This window comes from Lygodium microphyllum, chromosome 14 (genome assembly GCF_053477565.2).
Source record: "Lygodium microphyllum isolate KBCC chromosome 14, Lygodium_microphyllum_v1.1.10, whole genome shotgun sequence".
Taxonomy (NCBI): Eukaryota; Viridiplantae; Streptophyta; class Polypodiopsida; order Schizaeales; family Lygodiaceae; genus Lygodium; species Lygodium microphyllum.
Genome location: NC_141148.1, coordinates 83,118,699 through 83,145,354, shown reverse-complemented (window position 1 = coordinate 83,145,354; position 26,656 = coordinate 83,118,699). Strand labels below are relative to the sequence as shown.

The 26,656-nt window shown below is 41.6% G+C and overlaps 1 protein-coding gene across 1 annotated transcript in view; it reads left to right on the top strand.

Annotated features, from left to right (window-relative positions):
- The window catches only part of LOC148025785 (uncharacterized), a 30,105-nt gene extending 12,004 nt beyond the window's left edge, over positions 1-18,101 (top strand). The window contains exon 2 of the mRNA XM_087693031.1: positions 16,881-18,101. Coding sequence (XP_087549157.1) covers positions 16,881-17,054 — 174 coding nt within the window. The 3' untranslated portion in view covers positions 17,055-18,101. The remainder of the gene's footprint in view (positions 1-16,880) is intronic.
- The last annotated feature ends 8,555 nt before the right edge of the window (positions 18,102-26,656 follow it).

Below are 26,656 nucleotides of genomic sequence, written 5' to 3'. Positions count from 1 at the left end.
CCATGGTTTGGTAAAAAAAGAGAACATGCAGTTTATTTTTCTTTTAGCTCTTGTTTTCTCCATAGCCTTCTTGTCCCTTCACCTTCTCATCCTCTTGCTCCACTTTTTTCTCGTCCTTTGCCTCCACCCCATCTCATCTGTTAGAAGTGGATGCAGTAATGGAAGCATAAAGAGATGCTGAAACAAACTGCAAAACACAAGTCAAAAGAGAAAGGAGAAAACATAGAAGAACATTGCAAAGAAGAGAACTTAGAAGAATGGTCGGGAAATGGAATTCATATATCAAACATGAGACAATTGCATACAATAGTGAGTCATTGGCCACGTGGGCACTTGCATTGGCTCTACTTTTTCTTTATAAAAGCACCAACTCTGATACCATGTGAAGAAGAGTGTGGAGGCACTACTAGGGTTTGTAGTGAGGAAACACAGAGGGTATAACCATGACAGAAGCACAACGAGACAAACACAGATATAGAAAGCAAAACTCAAACTCTAAACTCAAAACTCAAACCCTAAACACAAGAAGGGATAGAAAGAACACAACTCTAAAGTGAACGAATGCTGTAAATGAATGTGATAGCATACAGTGTGTCCAAGGGTAGAGTAGTATGTTGAAGAGTGACGTCCATTGGAGATGGATCCCAAGTGCTGTGACCACTAGTCGGAGTGATGGAGTGAGAGAAACACCAAACACTGATCACTAGAGTGTGATGAGACTAAGGCGACTGCAGAGGATGATGCTTGATGATGTGGGCGAAGTAGCAAAACATAACGGTAGAATGTTGCAGTAAAACGTCGCAGTAAAATGCGGCAGTAAAACACAACAGTAGAACGCCGCAGTAGAGGACCAAACGAGGTGATGGCAACAATCGCGAAGGGTTGACCGCCACGTGGTGGGAGATTGATAACTGAGATCTGTACACAAGGGTGAGAAACTTGCACGCAAGAGAGAAGACTGAATGGGGGCAGCCTATCTATTTATAGATGAAGATGGTGTGAGAGTGCGCTGCGGAAGAAGGAATACGAACATAGAGGGAGAGAGAGAGAGAGAGAAAGCAGAAAATAAGGAAGAGAAATCTGCACTGACTGAAATGAATGCTGAATACAAACGGGAAGGCGGAAGGAGACTGATCAGTCCCTACACGTAGCACACAGCGTCAGTGAGGGCACCAAATCAGGCTGATGATAATGGCAGCACCACCATGGGGGAGAAGGAGTGTCGGAATCTGCAAGAAGACAAGTGATCAAGTGGGGAGGGGGGCTGCCTATAAATAGGCAAAAGGACAAACCCTAACCCTAACCCTAAAATGGGCGCAAACCCTAAAAATGCCCTAAAATAGGCGCCCCACAACAGTGACCAAAAAGTGGCCGGGCAGCCAGTGGCTGCCCACTAAAAGAGGCCAAAAAGAAATACACATCCTAAGACAGCCAGTCGAGAGTGACTAGCCTCCCCCATCATAACACATGACAGACATGTCAGAGCTCCTAATGTCCTTGTCTGACTCAGACTGAGGCTCACAGGCAGGAGATGACAAGGCATGACAAACATGACTGCTAACACCTTCTCTCAGATCCTGGATGTGGCTGAAGGCCAAGGGAGAAACGGATCCTGGGATGGCAAGAGGAATGCCAAGGTCGATGAAGTTCGTCGATGTAGACTGCCGCTAAAGGAGCTCCTCACGATCCTGGGAACCCCCCTCTAAAACACTAGGGGCCAGGGAATCCACAGCTGCATCACCGAGATCGTCCCCCACTAAAAGGGATGGGGGGTACGAGGGAACCACCGGAGAAGAAGGTGGGGGATGGGAAGGAACCTGTGGAATAGAAGGTGCACAAGCGGGAACAGGTGTAGCAATAGACTGCCACGGAGGACCCTGCATCAAAGAAGGAGAATGGAGCCTGTAAAGTCCGCTCTCCTGCCAACCTGTAGATAAGACAGCTCCTGTAAAAGAATCCTCAATAACAATGGCATGCTCGGTGAAGATCACTTGTGTGCCAAGCCTCGTAAGGCCATAAACTGAGAGGAGGGGAAGGCCCAAATCCGGAACATGTAGGGCCTGTGAAAAGGAGCTCGAAGGTCGGTCGGTAAACAAAGGCAATGTGCCAACACCACTAATAGGCACCGATAAAATGTCACCAACAATGACTGAACCCTCTGATGGACGGAGATCCTGTAACAAATCACCTCGGGGAGTCATATGACTTGAAGCACCACTGTCCACTAACCAAGGCTGTGCAGAAGACATTGCAGCCACGGAAGAAGGATCCTCCTCCAAAGCATGGATATGAAGGAACACTGACTCATGGGTAACAGCTGGTGTAGAGGTAGAAGAAGGCTCCGATGTAGATCCACCCTTCGCACCAGGATGAAGGTGAGGGTACTTCTTCTAGTATTTCTCCTCGGGATGTGTCCCTTTCCCACAGTGTGGGCACTTCGGTCTCTCTGAATTTGAGTCAAAGCTTGAAGAACTGTCCTTCTTCTTAGCCTTTGACTTTTTCTTCTTCTGTCCTCCCGAACCTGCAACAAAGGCTCTAGTGGAGTCGGATCCACTAGCACTGACCTCTCTGAGTCGCTCGTCATGCTCCAAGACAAGTGGGCAAGCTCCTCCCATAGAAGCTTCTCATGGGTCCTCGATGTAAGAAGGCTGGTGTAGAAGACATCAAACCGAGGCGATGGCAGCTGAGTCAAGAGAATCATAGCCATGTCTTCAGAAGATATCATCTGACCGAGGGATGTAAGCTCATCCCTCATATCCTGTAATCTGTTGATGTGGTCCTTCATGGAAGGACTATCATCAACAACGAGCATCCGCAACTTCTTTTCGAGAGATATCCGGTGGGCAAACGTCTTTTGGTGATAGAGAGACGCGAGCTTTCTCCACACGTCTGTTGCAGTCTTCAACTTGTGAACATGAACAAGGACAGAATCTTGCAAACTCAGAAAGAGGAAAGATCTGGCTCTAGAATTGAGCCGATCCCATAAGGCTGCATGATCCATAGATGTCCCATCTGCGGGATCCCCCTAAGGCCGAGGAATAGGAACAGAAACAAGTTCCCAAAGATCGAAGGAGTCCAAGATACACTCCACCTTGTAGGACCATAGGGAAAAGTTGGAGCCATCCAACCGGTCCTCTTTGGGCAGCTGAGGAAGTACGGGTACCTATACAGGGGGTACTAAAGGCTGCATCTTCGGCCCACTGGAAGGGGCTCGCCGAGATACATGAATAGAAGGGGAACGGGAAAGAGGAATAGACTCCGGACGACGGTCCTTGTGATAGAAATCACGCCTCCGTTCAGATGAGTGTCGAGACAAAAGCTCGTCATCTGAGTCATCAAAGCCCGTAAACTGATGAGAAGACATCTTTCAATCTGCAAAACACCAAACACCAAACACCAAAGAAAACTTTGCCGACGCCGAATAATGACCAGCAGTATGGTCACCAGTCACCAAAATGCAGGCGGGGGAGGCCTACAGACACCTGGAGCTGCAAAACGCAAGGTTGTCTGATGAATATCACCAAGACAGAAGCCACCAGCACCAAAACGCAGCCTGGGAGTAGGTCTCCAGCAGGAGAAGAGCTGCCTGGAGATGGAACGACAACTAGATCAGCAAAACGCAGATTGGAGGAATGTCGCCCAGCTGTAGGAGTGGCCACCCTGACTGAAAACGCAACCAAGAAGTGGTGGTTGATGACATGGCAGCCTCTGGAGGGGGCGTTTGCAGCAAACGCAAGGATGGTGACCTCCTGGAAGGGCCGCCTTGGCTGTTGGGGATGAGGCCAGCAGCAAATGCAAAGATTTTGAGTGATCTCCCACGTAAATCTCAGCTCCGTGTACTCTCCTTCGGCTCTGATACCATGTGAGAGTGCGCTGCGGAAGAAGGAATACGAACACGGAGAGAGAGAGAGAGAGAGAGAGAGAGAGAGAGCAGAAAATAAGGAAGAGAAATCTGCACTGATTGAAATGAATGCTGAATACAAACGGGAAGGCGGAAGGAGATTGATCAGTCCCTGCACGCAGCCCACAACGTCAGTGAGGGCACCAGATCAGGCTGATGATGATGGCAGCACCACCACGGGGGAGGAGTGTCGGAATCTGCAAGAAGACAAGTGATCAAGTGGGGAGGGGGGCTGCCTATAAATAGGCAAAAGGACAAACCCTAACCCTAACCCTAAAATGGGTGCAAACCCTAAAAATGCCCTAAAATGGGCGCCCCACAACAGTGACCAAAAAGTGGCCGGGCAGCCAGTGGCTGCCCACTAAAAGAGGCCAAAAAGAAATACACATCCTAAGACAGCCAGTTGAGAGTGACTCGGCTGGAAGACCCTTCGTGAGAAGGTCTACAAGGTTATCATCTGTATGTACCTTGACAAGCTCAATGCCTTTGTTGTCAAGTACATCCCTGATAAAGTGATACTTCACCTGTATGTGCTTTGTCTTTGCGTGAAAGACATGATTCCATACTAGTATGATAGCAGTCTGTGACTGTCACAGTGGAGGATAGGAACCTCTGTAATACCGAGCTCTCTCACTAAACGTGAAAGCCATAAAGCCTCTTTGCATGCCTCAATGGTAGCCACATATTTTACCTCTGTAGTAGACAATGCGACACACTTTTGCAGCCTAGATATCCAAGAGATTGCTCCTCCTGTGAACATGAACATATATCTTGAAGTAGACTTCTTGCAGTCAGGATGGCCAACACAGTCTACATTCGTGAACCCAACAACAGATGACTTCTACTTACCAAAACAGATACACAAATCCTTTGTGCCCTTAAGGTATCTCATGATACCCTTCACTGCTCCCCGATGCTTTTTGCTAGGATATGCCATGTATTTGCTAACCACTCCCACCGCAAATGCAATGTCAGGACATGTAGCAACCATAGCATACATCAAGCTACCAACAGTTGAAGCATAGGGTATCTTGGCCATTTCAACCTTTCCATCATTTGATGCAGGGCTGTCATTTGCACTAAGTTTCACATATGGAGGCAATGGTACACTAATGGCTTTCCCCCCCTCCATATTGAAACGCTACAAAACTTTTGTTACATACTCCTGTTGTGACAGATAAATAAGATCCTTTGATATGTCTTTTGAGTATACACATGCCAAGAATGTGATCGGCCTCACCAAGGTCTTTCATATCAAAGCTATTGTGTAAACTTTGCTTCAAGGAGTCCAAGGCATGAACATCCTTGCATGCAATCAGCATGTCATCCACATACAAAACCAAGAGAATAAGGCTGCCATCTGCTGTTTTCTTGGTGTATAAGTAGTGATCAACTTGAGAATGATGAAATCCCTGAGATTACATGAATGTATCGAATTTGTGATACCATTCTCGTAAGGCCTGTTTCAGCCCGTACAAACTCTTGTGGAATTTACATACCATGTGCTCTTTTCCCTTTGCATCAAAACCTTCAGGCTACTGCATATAAATCTCCTCATGCAAATCACCATGTAAGAAGGTGGTTTTTACAACCATCTGTATAAGTTCCATGTCTTCAAATGCAACCAAGCCCAAGATGGTTCGCAAAGTAGTCATTTTGACTACAGGAGAAAAGATTTCATCAAAATCAATTCCATGTTCTTGCTTGTACTCTTGAGCAACCAAGCGTGCCTTGTACTTCGGCAAAGAACTAGAAGTGACTATCATTTTGTAAACCCATTTACAGGGTAGCACTTTTTGTCCTTTTGGCAAATGTACCAAATCCCAAGTGCCATTCTTCATGAGGGATTCCATCTCTGATAGCATTGCTTTGTGCCATTTCTTACTATTGTGTTTGTCCATTGCTTCCCGAAAGCATGACGGTTTACCACAATCTGTTAACATCACATAATCAGCCACATAGTTTACACTAGGAACGAACCTATCTGGCTGTTTTTGCACTCTGGTCAAGATTTGTTGGCTATTCAACCTGCAAATTTGCATTAAGAGCTTGCTGTTCTGTAGGTTCAGTATGTTGTACAGTTGGTTCAGGGTGTTCCAAAGGCACATGTTCTTGTTGAATTTGAAGTGAGTGATGCGCTGCGGAGATGCAATGTCCGGCAATGAAATGTCAGGTAAAGAGCAAAACACGTGAGCAACAGCAGCGAGTGAGAGCGAGAGATGCAAGATGTTCTTGGGTACAATTGGAGTGTGTACCACTTTAGGTTTTTAGATAGATATATATGAAAGTACAAGTGTGCTAAGGGTGCGTTCACACCCGTGCACATATAAAAGGCACGATGGCCCTTTATTCCCAACAACCTCCCACCTAAAGGCAATGTGCCTTAAGAGGAGAAAAGAATCAGCTAAGTCTAAGTATGTACAAAGCTGAAATATATATATCTATCCAACTCCCATCATCTGTCGGCAATGAGCAAACCGCTCTGCTGGAAGACCCTTCGTGAGAAGATCTGCAGGATTATCATATGTATGCACTTTGACAAGCTCAATGCTCTTGCTGTCAAGTACATCTCTGATGAAGTGATACTTCACCTGTATGTGCTTCGTCTTTGCATGAAAGACGGGATTCCGTGCTAGCATGATAGCACTCTGACTATCACAATGAAGAACGGGTAACTCTGTAATGCCAAGATCTCCCACCAGACGTGAAAGCCATAAAGCCTCCTTGCATGCCTCAGTAGCAGCCACATACTCTGCCTCTGTAGTAGACAATGCAACACACTTCTGTAGCCTGGAGATCCAAGAGACTGCTCCTCCTGTGAAGGTAAACACATATCCAGAAGTGGACTTTCTACAGTCCGCATGACCAGCATAGTCTGCATCCGTAAAGCCAACGACAGATGCCTTCTGCTTTCCAAAGCAGATGCACAAATCACTTGTGCCTTTGAGGTATCTCATAATACCTTTCACTGCTTTCCAATGCTTTTTGCCAGGGTTTGCCATATATCTGCTAACCACTCCCACTGCAAAGGCAATGTCAGGACGTGTAGCAACCATAGCATACATCAAGCTGCCAACAGCTGAAGCATATGGAATCTTGGCCATTTCAGCCTTCTCATCATCAGATGTAGGGCTGTCCTCTGCACTGAGTTTCACATATGGAGGCAATGGAACACCAATTGGTTTCCCCCCCTCCATATTGAAACGCTGCAAAACCTTAGAGACATACTCCTGTTGAGATAGAAAGAGTAATCCTTTGGACCTATCTCTGAGTATTCGCATGCCAAGAATGTGATTTGCATCACCAAGATCCTTCATGTCAAAGTTGCCATGAAGACTTTGCTTCAACGAATCCAAGGCATGAGTATCCCTGCCAGCAATCAGCATGTCATCAACATACAGAACCAAGATAATTAGGCTGCCATCTGCGGCCTTCTTGGTGTACAAGCAGTGATCCACTTGACTTCTTTGAAATCCTTGAGACTGCATAAATGTATCAAACTTATGATACCATTCTCTTGGTGCTTGCTTCAGCCCATACAAACTCCGTTTGAGCTTACATACCATCTTCTCTTTACCTTTAGCCACAAACCCTTCAGGCTGCTGCATATATATGTCTTCATGCAGATCACCATGTAAAAATGCAGTCTTTACATCCATCTGTATGAGCTCCATATCTTCAGCTGCAACCAAGCCCAAAATGGTTCTCAATGTAGTCATTTTGACTACAGGAGAGAAGATCTCATCAAAATCAACTCCATGTTCCTGCTTGTACCCCTTAGCAACCAATCTGGCTTTGTACTTTGGCGAGGAACCAGAAGTGACCTTCATCTTATAAACCCATTTGCATGGAAGCGTTTTCTGCCCTTTAGGCAACTGCACCAAGTCCTAAGTGCCGTTTTTCTCAAGAGATTCCATCTCTGACAGCATGGCTTTATACCATTTCTTGCTGTCCTGTCTGTCCATTGCTTCCTTGAAGCATGATGGCTCACCACAGTCAGTGATCATGACATAATCAGCCACATTATTTGCACCATGAACGAATCTGTCGGGCTGTCTAGTAGCCCTAGACGATCTCCTAACCCAATGATCATTGTTTGCTGGCTGTTTAGCCTGCATATTATCATTTACAGTTTGCTGTCCTGGCATTTCAGCCTGCAAATCAACATTAACAGCTTGCTGTCCTGGCTGTTCTTGCACATTTAGTGGCTCATCATTATGGGCAATGGCTGGCTGATCATTTCCAGCATCATTTTCTGCATTCGCAGGTTCATTTACAGCAGGTATTTGCTGCTGTACAGCGGGCACATTTTGCTGTCCAAAAGGTACTTCTTCCCGGAATACAACCCTACGAACCTCCTCAGTCTTTTCGGGCTGTTTATGCATGCGACCTTCCCGGAAGATAACATCATTGCTGTGCACTGTTTTCCTTTTCACGGGATCCCACAATCTATACCCCATTTCACCCTCGTCACCATATCCTAGGAATATGCATTTACAGGACTTTGGCTCAAGTTTGCTGCGGTCTTCCTTACGAATGTGCACAAAAGCCTCGCAGCCAAACACTCGTAAATGAGCATAAGAAGGTGGCTTGCCCGACCACGCTTCCTGAGGGACTCCCCCCCCCAAAGACCTGTTTGGTGACCGATTGATCAAGTGAACGGCTGTCATAACAGCCTCTGCCCAAAAACCATGGGGTAATGCAGCATGAGATAGCATAGTACGGACTTTATCCTGTATAGTCCTGTTCATACGCTCTGCAACTCCATTCTGGGGTGGATTATGAGGGGCAGTGAGCTCCCTTTTTATCCCTTTGCTGTCACAAAATGCTTGAAAGGCCTTGGACACATATTCCCCACCATTGTCAGAGCGAAGACACTTAAGTGTCTTATCAGTCTGATTTTCAACCAATGCCGAGAAGTTTTTAAACTTGTCAAGTACTTCATCCTTGCTACGAATGGGGTAAACCCATACCTTCCGTGTAGCATCATCGACAAAGGTGACAAAGTACTTCTTCCCCCCCAAAGACAATCCTGGCATCTGACATACATCTGAATGTACTAACTCTAGAGGTGAAGATTTCAAAGAAAGAGATTTCTTATGAGATGTCTGCGCATGCTTACCATAGACACAATGATCACAATGCTCAAAATCAGCATAACGGAGACAAGGCAAGTAACCCAAACGAGAAAGAACTTTCATTCCTGTTTGACTCATGTGTCCTAACCGGCCATGCCACAAAGAAACACTTGGCTGCTCGGTTACTGCGACAACATGGTCACGCACACTAGATACATGAAGAGGATACAGAGTATCACTCTTTGAACCCCTGGCAATGACTCTAGATCCTGTACTGATCTTCCATTTTCCATCGCCAAATGTGGTATGATAACCATCATCATCTAGCTGCCCGGTACTGATTAAGCTCTTCTTGAGCTCAGGTACATGACGAACATTCTGAAGAGTAAAGACAGAACCATGCTGAAACTGAAGCTGCACACTGCCAATGCCTGCAATATCACATGCTGAGTTGTCCCCGAGATGAACAACACCATGTCAACCGCCTATATAATCGGAAAACCAATCTCTGTAAGGGGTGACATGAAAGGAGGCACCCGAATCTAAAATCCAGGTATGCATGTCATCAGCCGAATCGGCAACCAATGCATGGGCATCAAAACATGAAGACACGAAGAGTACATCGTTCCCACTGTCACTGTCCTGAGTGACTACATTCACCTCTTCGATCTTGACGCTGCTCTTCTTGGGCTGGCTCTCTTTCTTCTCTTCCTTGCTGTCCTCTGTCTTCTTGCCTTTCCCTTTCTCTTTCTTCCACTTGTAACAGTCACGTTTAAAGTGACCCTTCTTGCCACAGTGGTGGCATTCCACATTCTTGCCGCGAGACATGCTGCGACCCTTGCCATCAGATTTTCCCTTCTGCTGTGATCTGCCCCTGGTATGCAAGGCACTAGACGACTTACTTGATGCATTATTTTGCCTATTCATCTCTTCCATAAGCAAAGAGCTTTCCACGTCAGAATACATAAGCATAGCATTCGAGTTACTCAAGGCAGTCCTGAATGTATCCCAACTCTCTGGTAGAGTGCAAAGCAGAAAGGTAGCTTTAAACTCGTCATCAATGACAAACTTCAAAGCAACCAGCTGGCTGAAAATTGAGTTGAATTCACTCAGATGATTTGACATAGCAGTTCCTTCTTTCATCCACAAGTCCATAAGCTTTTTTAGCCAATACACCTTACTAGCTGCACTCTTCTGAGCATACAATTCCTCCAGTCTAGTCCAAATGGCATAGGCAGTGTCCAAACCCTCTATGTTAAACAGCAGAGCATCAGAGACAGATAGCTCAATGGTCGAGCGTGCAAGCTCGTTCAACTCATCCCAGTCATCTTGTTCCACATCTGCGGGCTTTACCCCTTTGGCCTTGATCGGCTTAGCCTGCTTCTTCTGCAACAGGATATTGTATCATTGCTTTTGCCACACTGCAAAATTATGTGCACCCTCAAGTTTCTTGATGTGCATAAGATGGCTGCTATCGCTGCTGCCAGCCATGATTTTCAGTCCAAAATATGACCACAAATTCAGCAAATGCAGGCCCAAACTGTCAAACAAGTGACCAAGGTACAAACAAGTACCAACCAGCAATAATTACCAGTTAAAAGCAGAAATTTCAGATCTGCAAATCAATTTTCAGAAGCACCAAATGTTGTGCTACAGCACTCCACAACTGATGACAGCTGTTCCAAGGACAAATACATCACATTACATGAGAAGTCCCAAATTTTAGCTGCAATTTCTGCTGTACATGCACCCACGGGCATAAAATTTGACCCGCACGGTCAAAAGCCCCAAAGTTTTGTGCTCAAAACATCAACCATACATCTGCACTGTCTCTGACATGCATAGAGTAGACCAATTTTGCCAAAATGAAGCAATTTCAGCAAAACCCCCAAATTTTTCAAGTGTCGGGCGTCCAAATTGCATGAAATTAAACCCGGATGTACATAAAATGACCAATTTGCGCACAAATTTTGCTCAAACAGCAAAAGCCCCAAATTGCACGGGGTCCAATGTGCATCAATGTCAAGAAATTGGGTCAATTTTAGCCCAATTTTAACATGTACATGAAAAGTCCCAAATTTCGGAGGCAAAATGTCACAAATTCCTGCAATTTCTGAGACAGAATCTCACTGTGTGTCTTGCTCGTGTCAAATCCGGACAAATCCCCAAATTTGTGGCTCAAATCTGCCCAAAACACAGAACTGTGCTTACACGCGCGAACTCCCGTCAGTGGGCAAAGGGGGCAGCTTGCAGTAAACCTTTGAAAATTAAAAATTTTGCAAGAGAAATTTGACGAAAACTGTCCCGTAACGTGACGACTGCTGCGTTTTGACCTGCCGCCAGCTGCACGTGGCCTGGAAAGTCACGAACTGACCTGGCGTGACCTGCGTGACCAGCGCCTGTGCAAAACACGTCACTTCTGATCTGCGCCTGACCTGCACGCTGCCTGGAACTGCACGCCTGACTCCACACTGTCCAAGAACAGTGACGAGCTGACCAGAAAATGACTGACTGACCTGCGGGCAACCTGGGAAATGTCGCCTGGCTGAAAAACGTGACCTGTGGACTGCGAGAAGCACGAACACCTTAACCGAAGCTCTGCACGGACTGCGAGAAGCGCGAACACCTTAGCCGAAGCTCTGATACCAGTTTGAAGTGAGTGATGCGCTGCGGAGATGCAATGTCCGGCGATGAAATGTCAGGTAAAGAGCAAACACGTGAGCAACAGCAGCGAGTGAGAGCGAGAGATGCAAGATGTTCTTGGGTACAATTGGAGTGTGTACCACTTTAGGTTTTTAGATAGATATATATGAAAGTACAAGTGTGCTAAGGGTGCGTTCACACCCGTGCACATATAAAAGGCACGATGGCCCTTTATTCCCAACAGAATTTGTGGGAAATCATGGGCAAGATCCTTTGATCATTTTCAGCATCATTCCCTGCATTTTAAGGAACATTTACAACAAGTATTTGCTGTTGTCTAACGGGCATTCTTTGTTGTTCTATTGGTACATCCTCCTGGAATACAACCCTTTTGAGCTCCTCTGTTCTTTCGGGCTATTTGTGCATGCAATCTTCTTGGAAAATAATATCATTGCTGCATACTACTTTTATTTCTCGAGATTCCATAATCGATACCCCATCTCACCTTCATCACCATATCCTAGGAAAATACATTTACAGGACTTTGGCTCGAGTTTGCTGCGTTCTTCCTTGTGAATGTTTATAAAAGTCTCGCAACACTCTCAAGTGAGCATACGAAGGTGGCTCGCCCAACCACTCTTCTTGAGGGACCAAGACCTGTTTGGTGACCGATTAATCAAGTGCACCGCTGTCATACCAGTCTCTGCCCAAAATCCATGGGGTAAAGCAACATGTGACAGCATTGTGCGGACCTTGTTTTGAATGGTCTTGTTCATATGCTCTGCAACACCATTTTGGGGCGGATTATGAGGGGCAGTAAGCTTCCTTTTAATCCCTTTGCTATCACAAAAGTTTTGGAAGGCTTTGGACACATATTCCCCACCATTGTCAAAGCGAAGGCATTTTAATGTCTTGCTGGTCTGATTTTCAGCAAGTGCCAGGAATTTTTTAAATTTCTCCAAGGCCTCATCTTTGCGATGGATTGGATAAACCCATACTTTGCGTGTGGCATCATCAACAAAGGTAATGAAATACTTCTTCTCTTCTAAAGCTAATCCTTGCTTTTGACATACATATGAATGTACCAACTCTAAGGGTAAAGACTTTAGAGAAAGAGAATTTTTGTGTGACATTTGAGCATGTTTACCATAAATACAATGATCGCACTGTTTAAAATCAGCATACCTCAAAGATAGTAAATAACCCAAATGAGAGAGCACTTTCATTCCAGATTGACTCATGTGTCCCAACCGGCTATGCCACAAAGAAACACTTGGCTGCTTAGTTATGGCGACTGCATAGTCATGCACACTAAATACATGCAAAGGATACAAGGTATCACTTTTGGACCCCTTGGTAACAATGCGAGAGTGCTTACAAATTTTCCATTTGCTATCCCCGAAGGTGATGTAATAGCCTTTATCATCTAGTTGCCCTGTGCTTATCAAGCTCTTCTTGAGCTGAGGTACGTGTCTCACATTATGCAAAACAAACATGGAGTCATGCTGAAATTCGAGTTTCACATTGCCAATGCCTTCAATTTTGCATGCATAGTTATCCCCCAAGTGGACAACACCACATAGACCACCATTGTGAGAGAACCACTCATGATGTGGTGTGACATGAAAGGACACACTTGAATCAAGTATCCAAGTGTGCATATCATGCTCAAAATCTGCAATCAATGCATGTGAACTCAAAGAAGACGCGAGAAGTATATCCCCATCACTGTCAGTATCATGAGTGACTACATAAATCTCTTCTATTTTCACATTGCTCTTCTTTGCAAGCTGGCTGTCCTTGTTTTCAGCCTTGTTGGCTTTAGTGTTTTTGTTTTTGCCATTCTTTTTCTTCAATTGAAAACAATCATGTTTGTAGTGCCCTTTTTTGCCACAATGATGGCACTCCACATTTTTTCTACGAGACTTGTTGCATGCTCTATTTTCAGAACTACCCTTGTGCTGAAATCTGCTTCTAGTGTGTAATGCATTAGAAGACTTATTTGCTGAGTTTTTCTACCTATTGAGTTCTTCCATCAGCAAAGAACTCTCCACATCAGAGTATAACAGTTGAGCATTCAAATTACTCAAGTCTTGAAAGTATCCCAGTTTTCAAGGAAAGTACATAGCAAGAAAGTAGCCTTGAACTCTTCATCAATATGGAAATCCAAAGCAATTAGCTGACTGAAAATTGAGTTAAACTCATTTGAATGTACAGACATGGTTGTACCTTCTTTCATACAAAAGTCTATCAATTTTTTCAGCTAATAATCCTTGCTGGCTGCACTTTTCTGAGCATACAATTCTTCAAGCCTTTGCCACATTGCATATGCTGAATTCAGCTTCTCAATGTTGAAGAGCAAGTTCTTTGACACTGAGAGCTCAATGGTAGAGCAAGCAAGCTCATCCAAGTCATCCCACTCGTCTTGTTCCATGTCTGTTGGTTCGATTCCCTTTGTTTTGATGGGCTTTACATGTTTCTTCTGCACCAAGACATTGTAGCATTGTTTTTGCCAAATTGCAAAATTATATGCACCCTCAAGCTTCTTAATATGCAAAAGATTACTGTTGTCACAGTTTCCAGCCATAATTTGCAGTCCCAAATTGACTAACCAGTCACCCAAGATAAGCCCAAATGTGACACAAGTAACCACGGTACACAAAAGTACCAACCAGCAGTGAGAAAATCCTGAGATTGCAGAAATTTCAGATCTGCAAATAGATTTTTAAAGTTAAAAGGATGTCTTTTGCCACACTCCTCAAGCAATTACTGACACAATTAGAGACCAAACCACCATTTACATGTGAAATCCCCAAAATTTCATTGCAATTTTTGCTTTAAAGGCATTCCTAGGCACAAATTTGACAACTTTGATCAAAAGCCCCAAATTGCATCAATACATGCACCCAAGTGCATGTACCAAACATTTGTTTGCAAAAGCCTCAAATTTTTGGATTCAGAGTGCAGACATTTTAGAAAAATTGAAGAAATTCCACTAAAATGTGAGAATCCCCAAAATTTCTCAGGCAGATGTGCACCAAATGTGCAATTTCTAAGTCAGATTGTCTTGTCCTGCGCTGAGATCCCCAAATCGGAGAAAAGCCCCAATTTTCTTGGGTAAATTTTCACTTTGTGCCTTTGTGTGTGAACGCTCAGTAGAGAAGGGAAAAAAAAATACAGATATTTCTAATTTTTTTAAAAACGTTGACTGTCATCCCGTCATTGCCTAGACACTGTGGACTTGTCGCTGCGTGCTAGTCTCATGGCAACTAGTCCTGGTCGCTGGTCCTGTCTGTGTGGCTGCGACAAGTCCACAGTGTCATCCTGTCCATCGACCTGTCGCGTGCGTGTCGTGTGCTGTGCGACAACACTAACACGCACTGCGACACCTGCAACTCCTACTCGCCCACGATACATGCAACTCCTCTTGCTCGCCTATTCGTAGCTTGTGATGCCCGTCACTAGCTCTGATACCAGTTTGTTGGAGCTTGATAGATTTGGACTGAGTGAGCTGAGGGTGAGTGTGTCAGATAACACACAGAGAGTATAGAGCAGTAGAGAGGAGAGTGAGGACGACACACTTGATGTTCGGTACAAAAGACAAGTGTTCCACTTTTTAGGTTTTGATAATATATATAAAGTACAAGAGTGTAAGGGTGTGCTCACACCCGCACACTGTAAAAGGCACAATGAGCCTTTATTCCCAACATTTCACTGTACAAACCTAGTTCTTACAATAGCTAACCTTTAGAGAGTACCAGCTCTCTAGCCTTTGATAACATGTGAGGATACACTAAGGTTTGGAGAAAACACAAAATGTGTACTAACAGAATTAACACAATATACTCAGCCAATAACACACATGAAGAAGAGTGAATGCCGATAGGAACGATGAATGTGGTGGAGATACAAGTGTGCACTCAAGGAGCAGAGGCTGTCCAATAGCCACTCTTGTGGGAGCAAGCTTAAGGAGAGTCTCGTCCTCCGTGAATGCAGCAAATCGCCAACTTTGGCAGCAGCATAAACAAAGAGGATGGTCCCATCCATGAGGTCTGTGGAGGATGAAGGGCTAGTTCCAGCAGGGCAGCAACCTGCAGGTCTGGGTGCAAATTGGTATGTATGAGTGCTGAGATGGCAAAACAGAGCTAAGAGCAGTCTAGCGATAGCGTTTGGAGAAGGGAATGAGGCTGGAATGGAAATGCAGCAGTGTGGAGGCCGACTTCTGAGAACAAAAATGCAACACTGATGGAGAGCTGAAACAACAGCAACAGCACATCTGCATGAAAGATAGCAGGATGGCAACCTGGACTGATCAGAGGTGAAATTAACAATGAAGACGATGATGAAGAGAGAGGAGAGAGAGAGTTGGTGATGAATCAAGGCAGCAGGGAGAAGCTGGACAGCGGGCACAAAAGTGGAATGACAGAGATAAAAGTGGCAGTACACAATGAGCTTCTTTTATAGAACTATCTGAGCCAGTAGCTGTACCAAAATGTCCTAACTTGTCGTATTTATTAATTTAATTCTTTTGGGGACTGTTTTAAGAGTCAGAAAAATGCCAGAAATATTTAATTGACTCAGTGATTTAATATTCTCCAAATTGAAGTGTTCTGGAGGTTTTAGCTGATGTTTGGCAATGATATCTTAGATTCTCCTATAGGCAGCTTGGATTGTAGAACCCTAAGCCTTGGTGTTCTCGTAGAGTTCATGGTGGAAACTGCTAAATTTTGGGGTTGGTTAAAGAGCTTGACTGTCCCTTTGTGTAAGTCAGTCAGAATTCTTTGCAGTAGTCCTACAGTGGCTGATCTATTGCTCCTTAGTTAGGACTCCCTATTCTGTGAATTGGTGTAGGAAAATGCCCAATCATCTGTGGTTCTCGGAAAGAGAGTGAAATATCCCCTTGATCTCATAGTATGCTGGAGAACAACATAGATAGTGCTCCTTGTCTCAGGCTCCCAGAGGCTGCCATATGAGTCAAATTGCTGTGAACTGCATCCTAATTTTCTTGACTTGTCCCAATTGCTGTCCGACTGCCACCATGCATGGCAGGCGGACCAGGTCTTTCTGATGCCAGTTTGAGCTGCATAGGCAGCCACCATTGCCCTCCCAGTGCTGTCCTGCTGCAATGCCTGTGCAAGCTGGGCATGTGACACCTGTGCTGCCTGCCATGTGTTTGGGACCTGTTGTCCATAGATCTACCATGTAGATATGATCAAACTGTGGGTGTTTGAAAGGCTTAATGTAAGTGTCTTTTGCAGGTGCTGAATCTTATTGTAGAGGATATGTTTCAAGGGCACCGAGTCAGTGAAAAAAAGCTTAAAGAACTACTTGGCCATACTCCATTGCAAGTGGGTGCAGGTGCTGTCCTTGGAATGGTCACTGGGTACCTTTGCTCACAAGGCTATCAAGCTTTCCCTGGCCATGCACTTTAAGGGCCTGGCTCTACAAATCTGTTCGTGCTAAATGTTATGTGTTTTATGAAATAACTAATATCAACTGCAATGTGGGGTTTGCTACTTGGAAGAGCCAGGTAGTGTGTCCAGGCGATACAAATATGCTATCTGTTCTAGATCTAGGTTACAGGTAAGGTTAACTATTGTTAATCTTGCTGAGAACTTTGATGTGTATAAAGTATATGCATGCATGGTGGATGTGAAAGTATGGCCTTGCTTCGATTTTGAATTCCATTGTTGAAGATGTTATTAGTTTTGCTATGTTCACATAAGATTAGAGAGCCTTGGGAAGCCTGCAGAAGATGTAGCTGGAGTAATGCTCTTATTAATCATGCTTTTTGCTTGAGAGCATTGTGAGGCATCCAAAAGTGATCGAGTGGAATGCCATCTCAACCTGATGGACTTCACAGAAAGGGTCTCCTCACAATATGCCCAAACAGAAGGACAGCTTGCTTTATTGCTGAGGTTGAAATGCGAGAATTATAGGCCTGTCTTGTGAATGTAGTCTTATCAGGGTTGAAGTAATGCCCTGCTTCAGAAGCTGGACGAGTTTGGCATTGCCTCTACCATGGTTGCTCTTTGAGATTTGCAATGGTCTCTAAGGAATTAATTCCTCAGAATCACTGCATGTACACAATGCATGTATGTAAATGGCGCTACAAACAGCAATGTGTCCCCAACTAATTAAAAGAAGAGAATTTCTGTGTGTATGGTCTGATTGCCACAAGATCATCAACAGGAGCTGTAGTGGCAGGTCTGGTCTTTGGTTCCAGAATGGCAGCCTTTTTAGCAGTTTGGTGCATGAGATAGTGAACTATGATATCACCATTCCACATGGGTTGGACAGGCCCTGCTCACATGCATTCAAGCACACTGCTTTTGTCCAACTTATATTTTTTCCATTTGAAATAAAATAAACCAGTGTTCATGATAAACTGAGATTTCATGTATTCCAAAAACCTAAAAATTCACTGAACTAGTTGTGAAAATGGCATGATTCGAAAATCAAAGGTTTTTGTATTTGCTACTGAAGGTGTTTTGTGAGCACTGATAGTGTAAGCATAGTAGAACAAAAACTATAATGGAAAGCTCATTTGAGAGCCAAACATGAAGTAATTTAACCATCATCAAATATAAGCACAGAGTTATAAAGTGGCAAAAGAAAATCAAAGTCATATAATCCCCTGCTGTAATACATGCCAATTAAACATTTCATAACTGGTAGAGGTGTGCATGTGCACCTGCGCTTTCGTAAATTAATTAAAGGTATTCTTCCTTCTCACACAATTTTGAGAAGGCTTTTGTGAAACTCTAGCCAATTCTGGAATGAAGCTGACATGCCTTTTCTTGAAGATGGAAATGATATTTTGATTGATCCTCAGTAAAAGCTGTACAAAATGGCCTGGTCCTCCATTAATCCTCCACATTCTAAAAGAAGTTCAAGAAAAACAAAGAGAAAAGCTTATTGCAAAGTTGAATCTTAGTCCTACAAGGCAGAAAAGTAAGAAAACTTTGTATCACAACCCAATTGCAAAGGCTTTTATGGTTGTAATTGCACCAAAAGGTTCTCCTTGATGATGTTTTGGCTTTGTTTTACAACTACTTTCGATTATACGATTCTCCTTTTTACATACATTGGATATTTGTAAGATTATGCCATGTTTTCTATTTTGGATGGCAAACTATTATAGAGAACGATTATGCCATGTTTTCTATTTTGGATGGCAAACTTGGTGTTGATTTGTGTATGTGTGTGACCAAGGAACTATTATAGAGAATGTTTCTTTGAGAATGATGTAGATTTAAAGCAACTTACATTAGCTCTTACATCATTCCACTTCCAAAACTTCCCTTGCAATAAACTGTAGACTTGGTGGTGTTGGGTTGATGTAGTCACATTGAATTTGAATTTGAGTGATGTTGCGTCTCTCAATATAATAATACAAGTCATCCTTGAGCTTTATTTCCATGAATACTATGACAATCAATAGTGGGTCTTTCATCTATGTTGAGTTTTGTAAAGTTTTCATTGTAGGAAATTATAGAGTTGGTGCCATGGGTTAATGCAACCACATTTGAGAGAGGCTCCCTCTTTTAATAAAATAGTGCAAGTGAATCTTGATCTTTACTACCATGGATACATGGACAATACTAATCTCAATGGAGTTTAGGGAGTGGGAACAAGAAGTTAGAGATGGAGAGAAGGTAAAAGTAAAAAAAGGGGAGAGAGAGAGAGAGAGAGAGAGAGAGAGAGAGAGAGAGAGAGAGGCATTCATTATAAGAGTTACTATTGATTATGTTGCTAGTAGTAATTTGAATATTGCCATTAATATTATTAATTGTAATGTCAACATTATTTATATGTTAAATCAATTGCATAATAACAAGTTAATATAGCAATGTTGTTAATGGCAATAGAATTGACATCAATATAATCATAACATTATTATCAATGATTTAACTAAGATTATTGACTCTTTTGAAACATATTAATAGTCTTATTTATGCTAATGTATTAATATAATATTGTCTTATAATAGCATTTTGTTCTTAATTGAAGCATAGTTAGCTTTAATTACATGATTTGTAATGATGTTAGTAGTAATTGGATTAATGTCATCAATCAGCATAGTAATTATATTATATGCTGAATAATGCTAAGCATAATTTTATTAGTGGCAATTTAATTTTAAAATATAGCATGTTAATATTAGTATCAATGTTATTAACAATATTGTGCTCGTCAAATCCCAACTGCCATTGTTATTGCTTATTTCCTTTGTCACAAATGAGTTGCCTTGTACTTCCATCAACCATTGAAACAATCCTTACCCTTTTGTTGACCTTACTTTAGGCTTGCCATTTATTCTCTCGAGTGATGTAATGCTCCTTTCCTTTCTTCCATTGTACTTCTTATTGAAGGTTGTTTCATGCTTTTGAAAATTCTACTAGTACATGTTTTAATAGCTTCACATTACCAACATTTTGCATCCTTCTAAAACAAGCAATCCATGACCACTCTATAGGAACTCTAAGGATTCTCAACTTCATTGAGATAATATTTCATATCAAGACATGTATCTTCATAGAGAACCTTATACCATAGGCTCGCCCTCCTTTATTTTTGTTTCTTTTCTATCCTCAAGGTCTAACTACATGACATCTAAGAATGCACACCACAGTCAATGGTTTTTTTCTTATTTTCTTTCAAGATTGGACATTTGAATCAAAGCTTTTTGAGATGCAAACTTGGATTGATACTTTCTCATGTCTAGTTAGATTATCTTTTACATATGCTTGATAAGCATCATAATATTTGTATGATAAGTTCGAGGATATTACACAGGTATTTGCAATGATATCGTCCATCAAAAGTTGAGTTGGAGGATGTTAGTGACGATGTTAGGGCCCATGGACTAAAGGTGGTTGGTTATCTAGGCATCAAAAATGTATGTAAAGCTAATGTGGGTACTTAAAGACACCATTTGAACTCTTTGCATGTGATAATTTGACTTATTGTAAATGATCCCCCCCCCAAACAAAAAAAACACACAATCACATGGATAACAGGTTCATTTTATGAAAAAGGTGTTTTATGTTGATTGAAGTGGTGCAATGGATTGACAACTTTAGGTCTAAAAATAGTACTAGGTAAATGTTAAATGGGGAAATACATAGTGTGGATGTATTTAAAACGATTAATTTTGGTTTTCCTTTTTTCTTTGGCGAAGGGGGAGGGGGGTCGGGTGTGGGTGGTAGTGGCTTCATTTGGGTGCAAAATTGACTTTAGGAGCATGAATAAGATAAAAGTCAACTTTTGGATATCCACTAGAATGTAAACTCTCATCTTTTCACACTTTGATACTATATTATAGCCTTTCTTTTTTTAAAAAGGGGGCGACCCATGAAAGAGGTGCAAATGAATGAATATAGTAGAGATCTAAAATGCATTGTAATAAGAATTTAAAAATGAAGATTCTCTTGATGAATATGATTTTTACAAATGCAAGCTAAATAGTACCACATGCTGAGGCACTTGAGAATTTGTTTCACTAGATTACTTCACTAAGAAATTATTTTGATGAAGCAAACAAAGATTTACACAATAAAGTACATGTATGCACATGCATGTGGAGTTTGTGTACGTATAGCCAAAGTATTCTAAATATTATTCTATATTTTAAATAGTGCCACATATGTTAAGGCACTTTTAAACATTGATCCACTATAATACTTAGCAATTATTTTGACCAAGCAAACGAAGATTTACTCCATGAGCTACGAGTGGGCAAGTGTGAGTAGAGATTGACTACCACCTATGTTAAAGCACTTCAAATTTACTCCACTAAGATGCTTCATTGGTGATTATTTTGACCAAGAAAACGGGGATTTCATATGTGCAAGTTTGTAAGTGAGTTTATATGGGTGGATAGTCAAATGTGCTCTCAATATAGACCCACACATCCATCCCTTAGTAAATATGATCATGGCTGCTTGCAATGCCCCACACACACACACACACACACACACACACACACAAAATCACATGCATAGCTACATGTATAAATTAATGTGTATATCCATAGCTACAAGTATGTCATTCATTATTGTCATACATCCAATGCTCCAAAATATAAACTGATAAGAATTTTGAAGTTTTTGTTTTTTTCTTTTGAGCTAAACCTAGCGGCAAGATCGTAAAGTTTTTGGCAGTCACGTCTAGATAGTACATGCACATTTTAGGGTTATGATGGACATACCTAAATGCATTTGTATTAAAATTCTAATATATAGTCCTTGTGTTGACTACAACTATTATGGTGTCATATATGAATTAATGTTATGTATCCCCTATGAACAAAATCTCTGACCTAGGAAAAATAACCAAATGGATATAATTCCATACTCAATTGCAAGTCTCCATGTGGAAAAAGTGGTATGTCTTACCAAGATATATGCAAAATGCAATGCAATGCAATTCAATTCTTTATGTGAATTCATGTGAAAATATTTCCATAATATTTGTGTGCTTATAAAAGCATAGCTAGTTTAATTAAATGTAGCCTAAGATATTACCTTTAAAAATGACAAGCTTTTCTTATTAGATCTTTTTTTTTCGAGTCATACTGAGAGGGATCCACAATTGCTTCTTCATATGCTTTCTCAATATGTTTTCTAGAGTCTTTAAATAACTCTCTCTCCATGCCCTTTAACATCTTTCAATGCACAAGTGCTCTGTTTGCATACATTAGATCCAACTTGTGATCATTTCTACCAAATATTGTAGGAACACTATTGTTGTTTATCATGGACACAACCCTTTGCACTTCTAGAAGATCCCTTTGAAGCACAACCCTTAGTTTATCCCACAGTTGAAACTTGTTGGATACTTCTGTTTGCAATAGCCATGTAACATTCTGAGATGTAACATTAAATATCAATATAATGTTAGATTTAAAAATTAGTAATGATAAAACAATAAGCAAGGAGCTTTAAGAGTAATAAGAGAATAAAACAACATTAAGACATTGTTGATGTCCTTCATGACTATAGCAACAAACTAGATCATAATTTGAAGATTGTCAAAGGACAACTCAAATGAGTGATATTGTATATAGTAGATTAGTTGATGGCATGAAGTAATTGCTACCATGATCACGTGATTCAATGATCGTACTATTGACATCATTGTGAAATTATTGCAAATTAAGGTTGATGAGGTACAAAAAATTGTTAACCTTCTCACAATTGTCATCATCATTGCCATTGATCATGGTTGTTTTTGTTGCAAAAAATAATGTCATAACCCCCATAAAAGTAATAAGCAATTGAAACCCTAGGTAGATATTCAAATTTTAAAAAACCGTGCAAAATATGCCTCTTCAACTGGCTTTGCTACCAAATGGACCTTTTCTTCTCTCTAATGTTGCATATACACAATTATAAATCAAATTACCAATCAACAAAAACAAAACTTGAAAGTCATAAATGAGAGGGTAAAAAGTGCATGCTCATGTGCCTATGTACAAAGGGACATAAAAAAGCTTATATTAGAAAAAAGGAAGATGCCACTTGAATATGGCCAACAAAGGTCTAATCCTCTGCTTTACAAAAGGGTGATAGAAAAAGGTGACCAGTCATTGCCATCTGTGTGAAACCTAATACATGCAATCATGTCATAATGAAACTATCCTTACACAAGATCACAAACTATAGTAAGAAAATATACTAATCCAAACTTTTTAGCATATTCACATTGTACTAAATATGAAATCATTCCATAAAGCAAGAAACATGTCATATTTTAGGCCTTTTAAAGAAAAAATGATAGACATAATTGCAGTTGTCCATCTCATGGGAGACTAGATAAGACCAAATGTATAACTTTGAGAATACCTAAAATTATATCGAAATTAATAATGTATCAAGTATGGAATATTGATATGACCATGGATTGCCCTCCTTCAACGAAACCTCCAAAGTGTCCCCCCATCTAAGAAAAAGTGGTGTGAACAATATCTCACATGCTATCAGCATCTCCCATCAGGAACCTAAACGTCATAACATCACATCAATTCCAAGATTTGGATTGCCAAACTAATCAATGCATATAGAATGTCTCCTCACAAGTCCATCACATCAAGGTATTGATGATTCTGATCATATCCCAAAACACCACCCTCTCACAATCCCTCTCTACCCCTTGAACTTGTGAGGGATGCCAATCCCCTACTATAGGACAAGGGTATCCATGCTTCATTCCAAAGAATCAATGGGAGGAGAATTAATGTCATCGTAAAGCAAATGTTAGAAACCACCATCCTCTAAAGAAGCCTCTAGAAGCACACGAGATGTAGATTGGATCTACAAATCTTGGAACATGGTTGAAGAAAAAGTTGAACTCAATACCAAAAGACCAAAAATCCAAGTAGTAGCATGCTTGAAAAAGAACAAGGTTAGGTCATGGGGAGAGAATCTCAAGCCAATTAGACAAAACAATCATAAAGAACATGTAATATACAAAACACAATGGAGAATATAGAGATAGTGATGCCTTATGGTCAAAGACCAAACAACACATGTTCCACAACTCAAACAAGGTTCACATACACACAAGCTATCAAAAAAGCATATAGATTTGGATAACAATGGAGTGTAGTAAGTTTGATCAGAACAACTAACATAAGAGATCCTCTCATGAGCTAAAAAAGCAAAAGACAAGTGTGAAGAAGACTAGACCGGCAAAAACTTAAGTTTTACCATAATCTTGAATAGATTTACCAAAAATGCAAGATCCAAAAGGGCTTGAACCATAAAGCGATAAGTGCAGCAATGTTGGCGAATGTGGGCAAGTGTAACAATAAAAATGCACCTTTCAATAGGAAAAATTGACACCTATTGTAAGGAAGAGGTCACTCAACTATTAAACCGATTGACATGTGTATAAAAGGGACTGAATGAAAAACACAAGGTATAAGAAGGTTTAAAAGTAGAAAACATAACACTTTGAGACTTGAAACTATTAATAACAACAACAAACAAAGGCATGCTATCAACAACACTTGTCATCTAATACCAAGTGAGAAGGCACAAAGCAATGGAAGTGAAATAATGCACCTATTGAACACCAACAAGAATGAATGAATGAGCATTGGGATACATAACTCTAAGACATGAGATGTACCATGCAAACCACATATAGGTGATGGCACATGTGATGACCAACAATAACTTTAGTCTCCCTCTCTCTAGGTAGATGTGATCCAATGTAATATGAGTGGAGTGGATTAATATAGACTCTAGGATGATACCTTAGATGAATAGGCCATATTTGAGTCATCTAGCTAACACCCATGAAACGTACACTTCTAACAATAATGTGTATGCCACTTGAGGAAAAGAAAGAGGATCCCCTTGCTTTCACCAAATCTTGGAGGATACAAAAGGACACATAGGTTTGCACCCTCATATTATGGTTTCAGGTGAGATGGAGAAGATGACCTTTCATGAGAGTTTATCTTATGAAGAATTCCATGGGATCCTATTTATATAGATGATGACCTTGCTAAAATGCAAGTGGAGCACCACTACGCCTACATGCCTAGGATACTCAAGGCCAAGAAGGAAGTAACAAAGTAATGTATAGAGATGACATAGTTATCATTGATGGCAAGGTGGCTAGATAGCAACTCATGGCCTATGAGATAGATCTTATAGAGCTGGTCCTATAGTGGAACAATATAAACACATCCGGGGAGAATAGAGAAGGCAATGGTGAATCAAGACAATCATGATGACAAAGACACACCAGAGTCTAAAGATGCAACGCAAGACACCAATGTGCTACACAAGGATCAAGACTAGCAATACTACTTTGATAAGAGCTACAAGACCGAATATGCATCATGCAACATGATTCTAAAGCTCAACATATGTGAATTAGGGGGGGAGATCTCACAAGTTTCGATGCTCTACATCTCCCTATGCCACTTCCCTCCAAAAAGATCAAGGTATGCTAATGGAAAGATACATCAACAAGAGGGAGAGGTCGATGGGGAGTTGCTGCTTGCAGTTGACATCACACACTACTCCGAATTGGGAGAGATTCTTCTCGTGGAAGATTTTAACACTAGGATATAGAGTAGATAGTGATACATATAACTTAAGGATCCAAGGAGGATGTGAGTGATGGAGGTAAACAACACATGCTATGGTTAGCACTTGTTAGACATGGTTTCACAACATCATCTTATTATCTACAATACGGTGAAGTGGCCAAGATTTGGAGTACTAACTTGTTTTCAATCCACAAGCTCTGATACAATGGATTCTAGATTCCATTGAGATGATGGAGCTACTCAAATCATATACTCTCTCCTTGCCTGATTGGTGTCAATCATACCTACTTGTCCCTCACCATAGCCACTTCACCACACTTACAGACACCAACCATCATGGCATCTAGCAAGTCACCTTCTATTTCTCCCATGAGCTAGCTGATGCATATAGTCACCATATTTGTAGTGGTCTCACCTAGTTTTAGCGCACACCTTCCCCTAGCAACACTCACCTCCAAGTTCACTTCAATCCTACATTCAACTGCCCTCCAATGCTTTCCAAACTACACACACTATGGGACATACTCGGCCTAGGGCCATGTGCCAAAATAGATGGTTTGATTATGAGAATAGAGAGCTCTATAGACACGTCGCAACATAGATAGAGCTAGGGCATATCATAGAGAGGGAGACCCATAGACAAATGAGAACCCTCACTTGCACTAAGAGACAAGCATATAAGTAAATTCAATACTAGAATTTATACAATATATTCATGAGTAAGAGTCTAGCACTCCTAGGTAAAGAGGTTATATGATCTAGCATAATGTTTCCACTCTTCATATCCTCTCCCTACCACATCCACCTTACTCAAGTTATGGTGAGAAAGGCTATAATGCATCATCAATAGTATAAATGATTGATGGATCATACACGTATATGAGGTGAGCGCTTCATTTACGTAGTGGATATTTTAGCCCCCCTCGTATTTATATTCAACATGGCATTGGTAGAGAGCTTTCA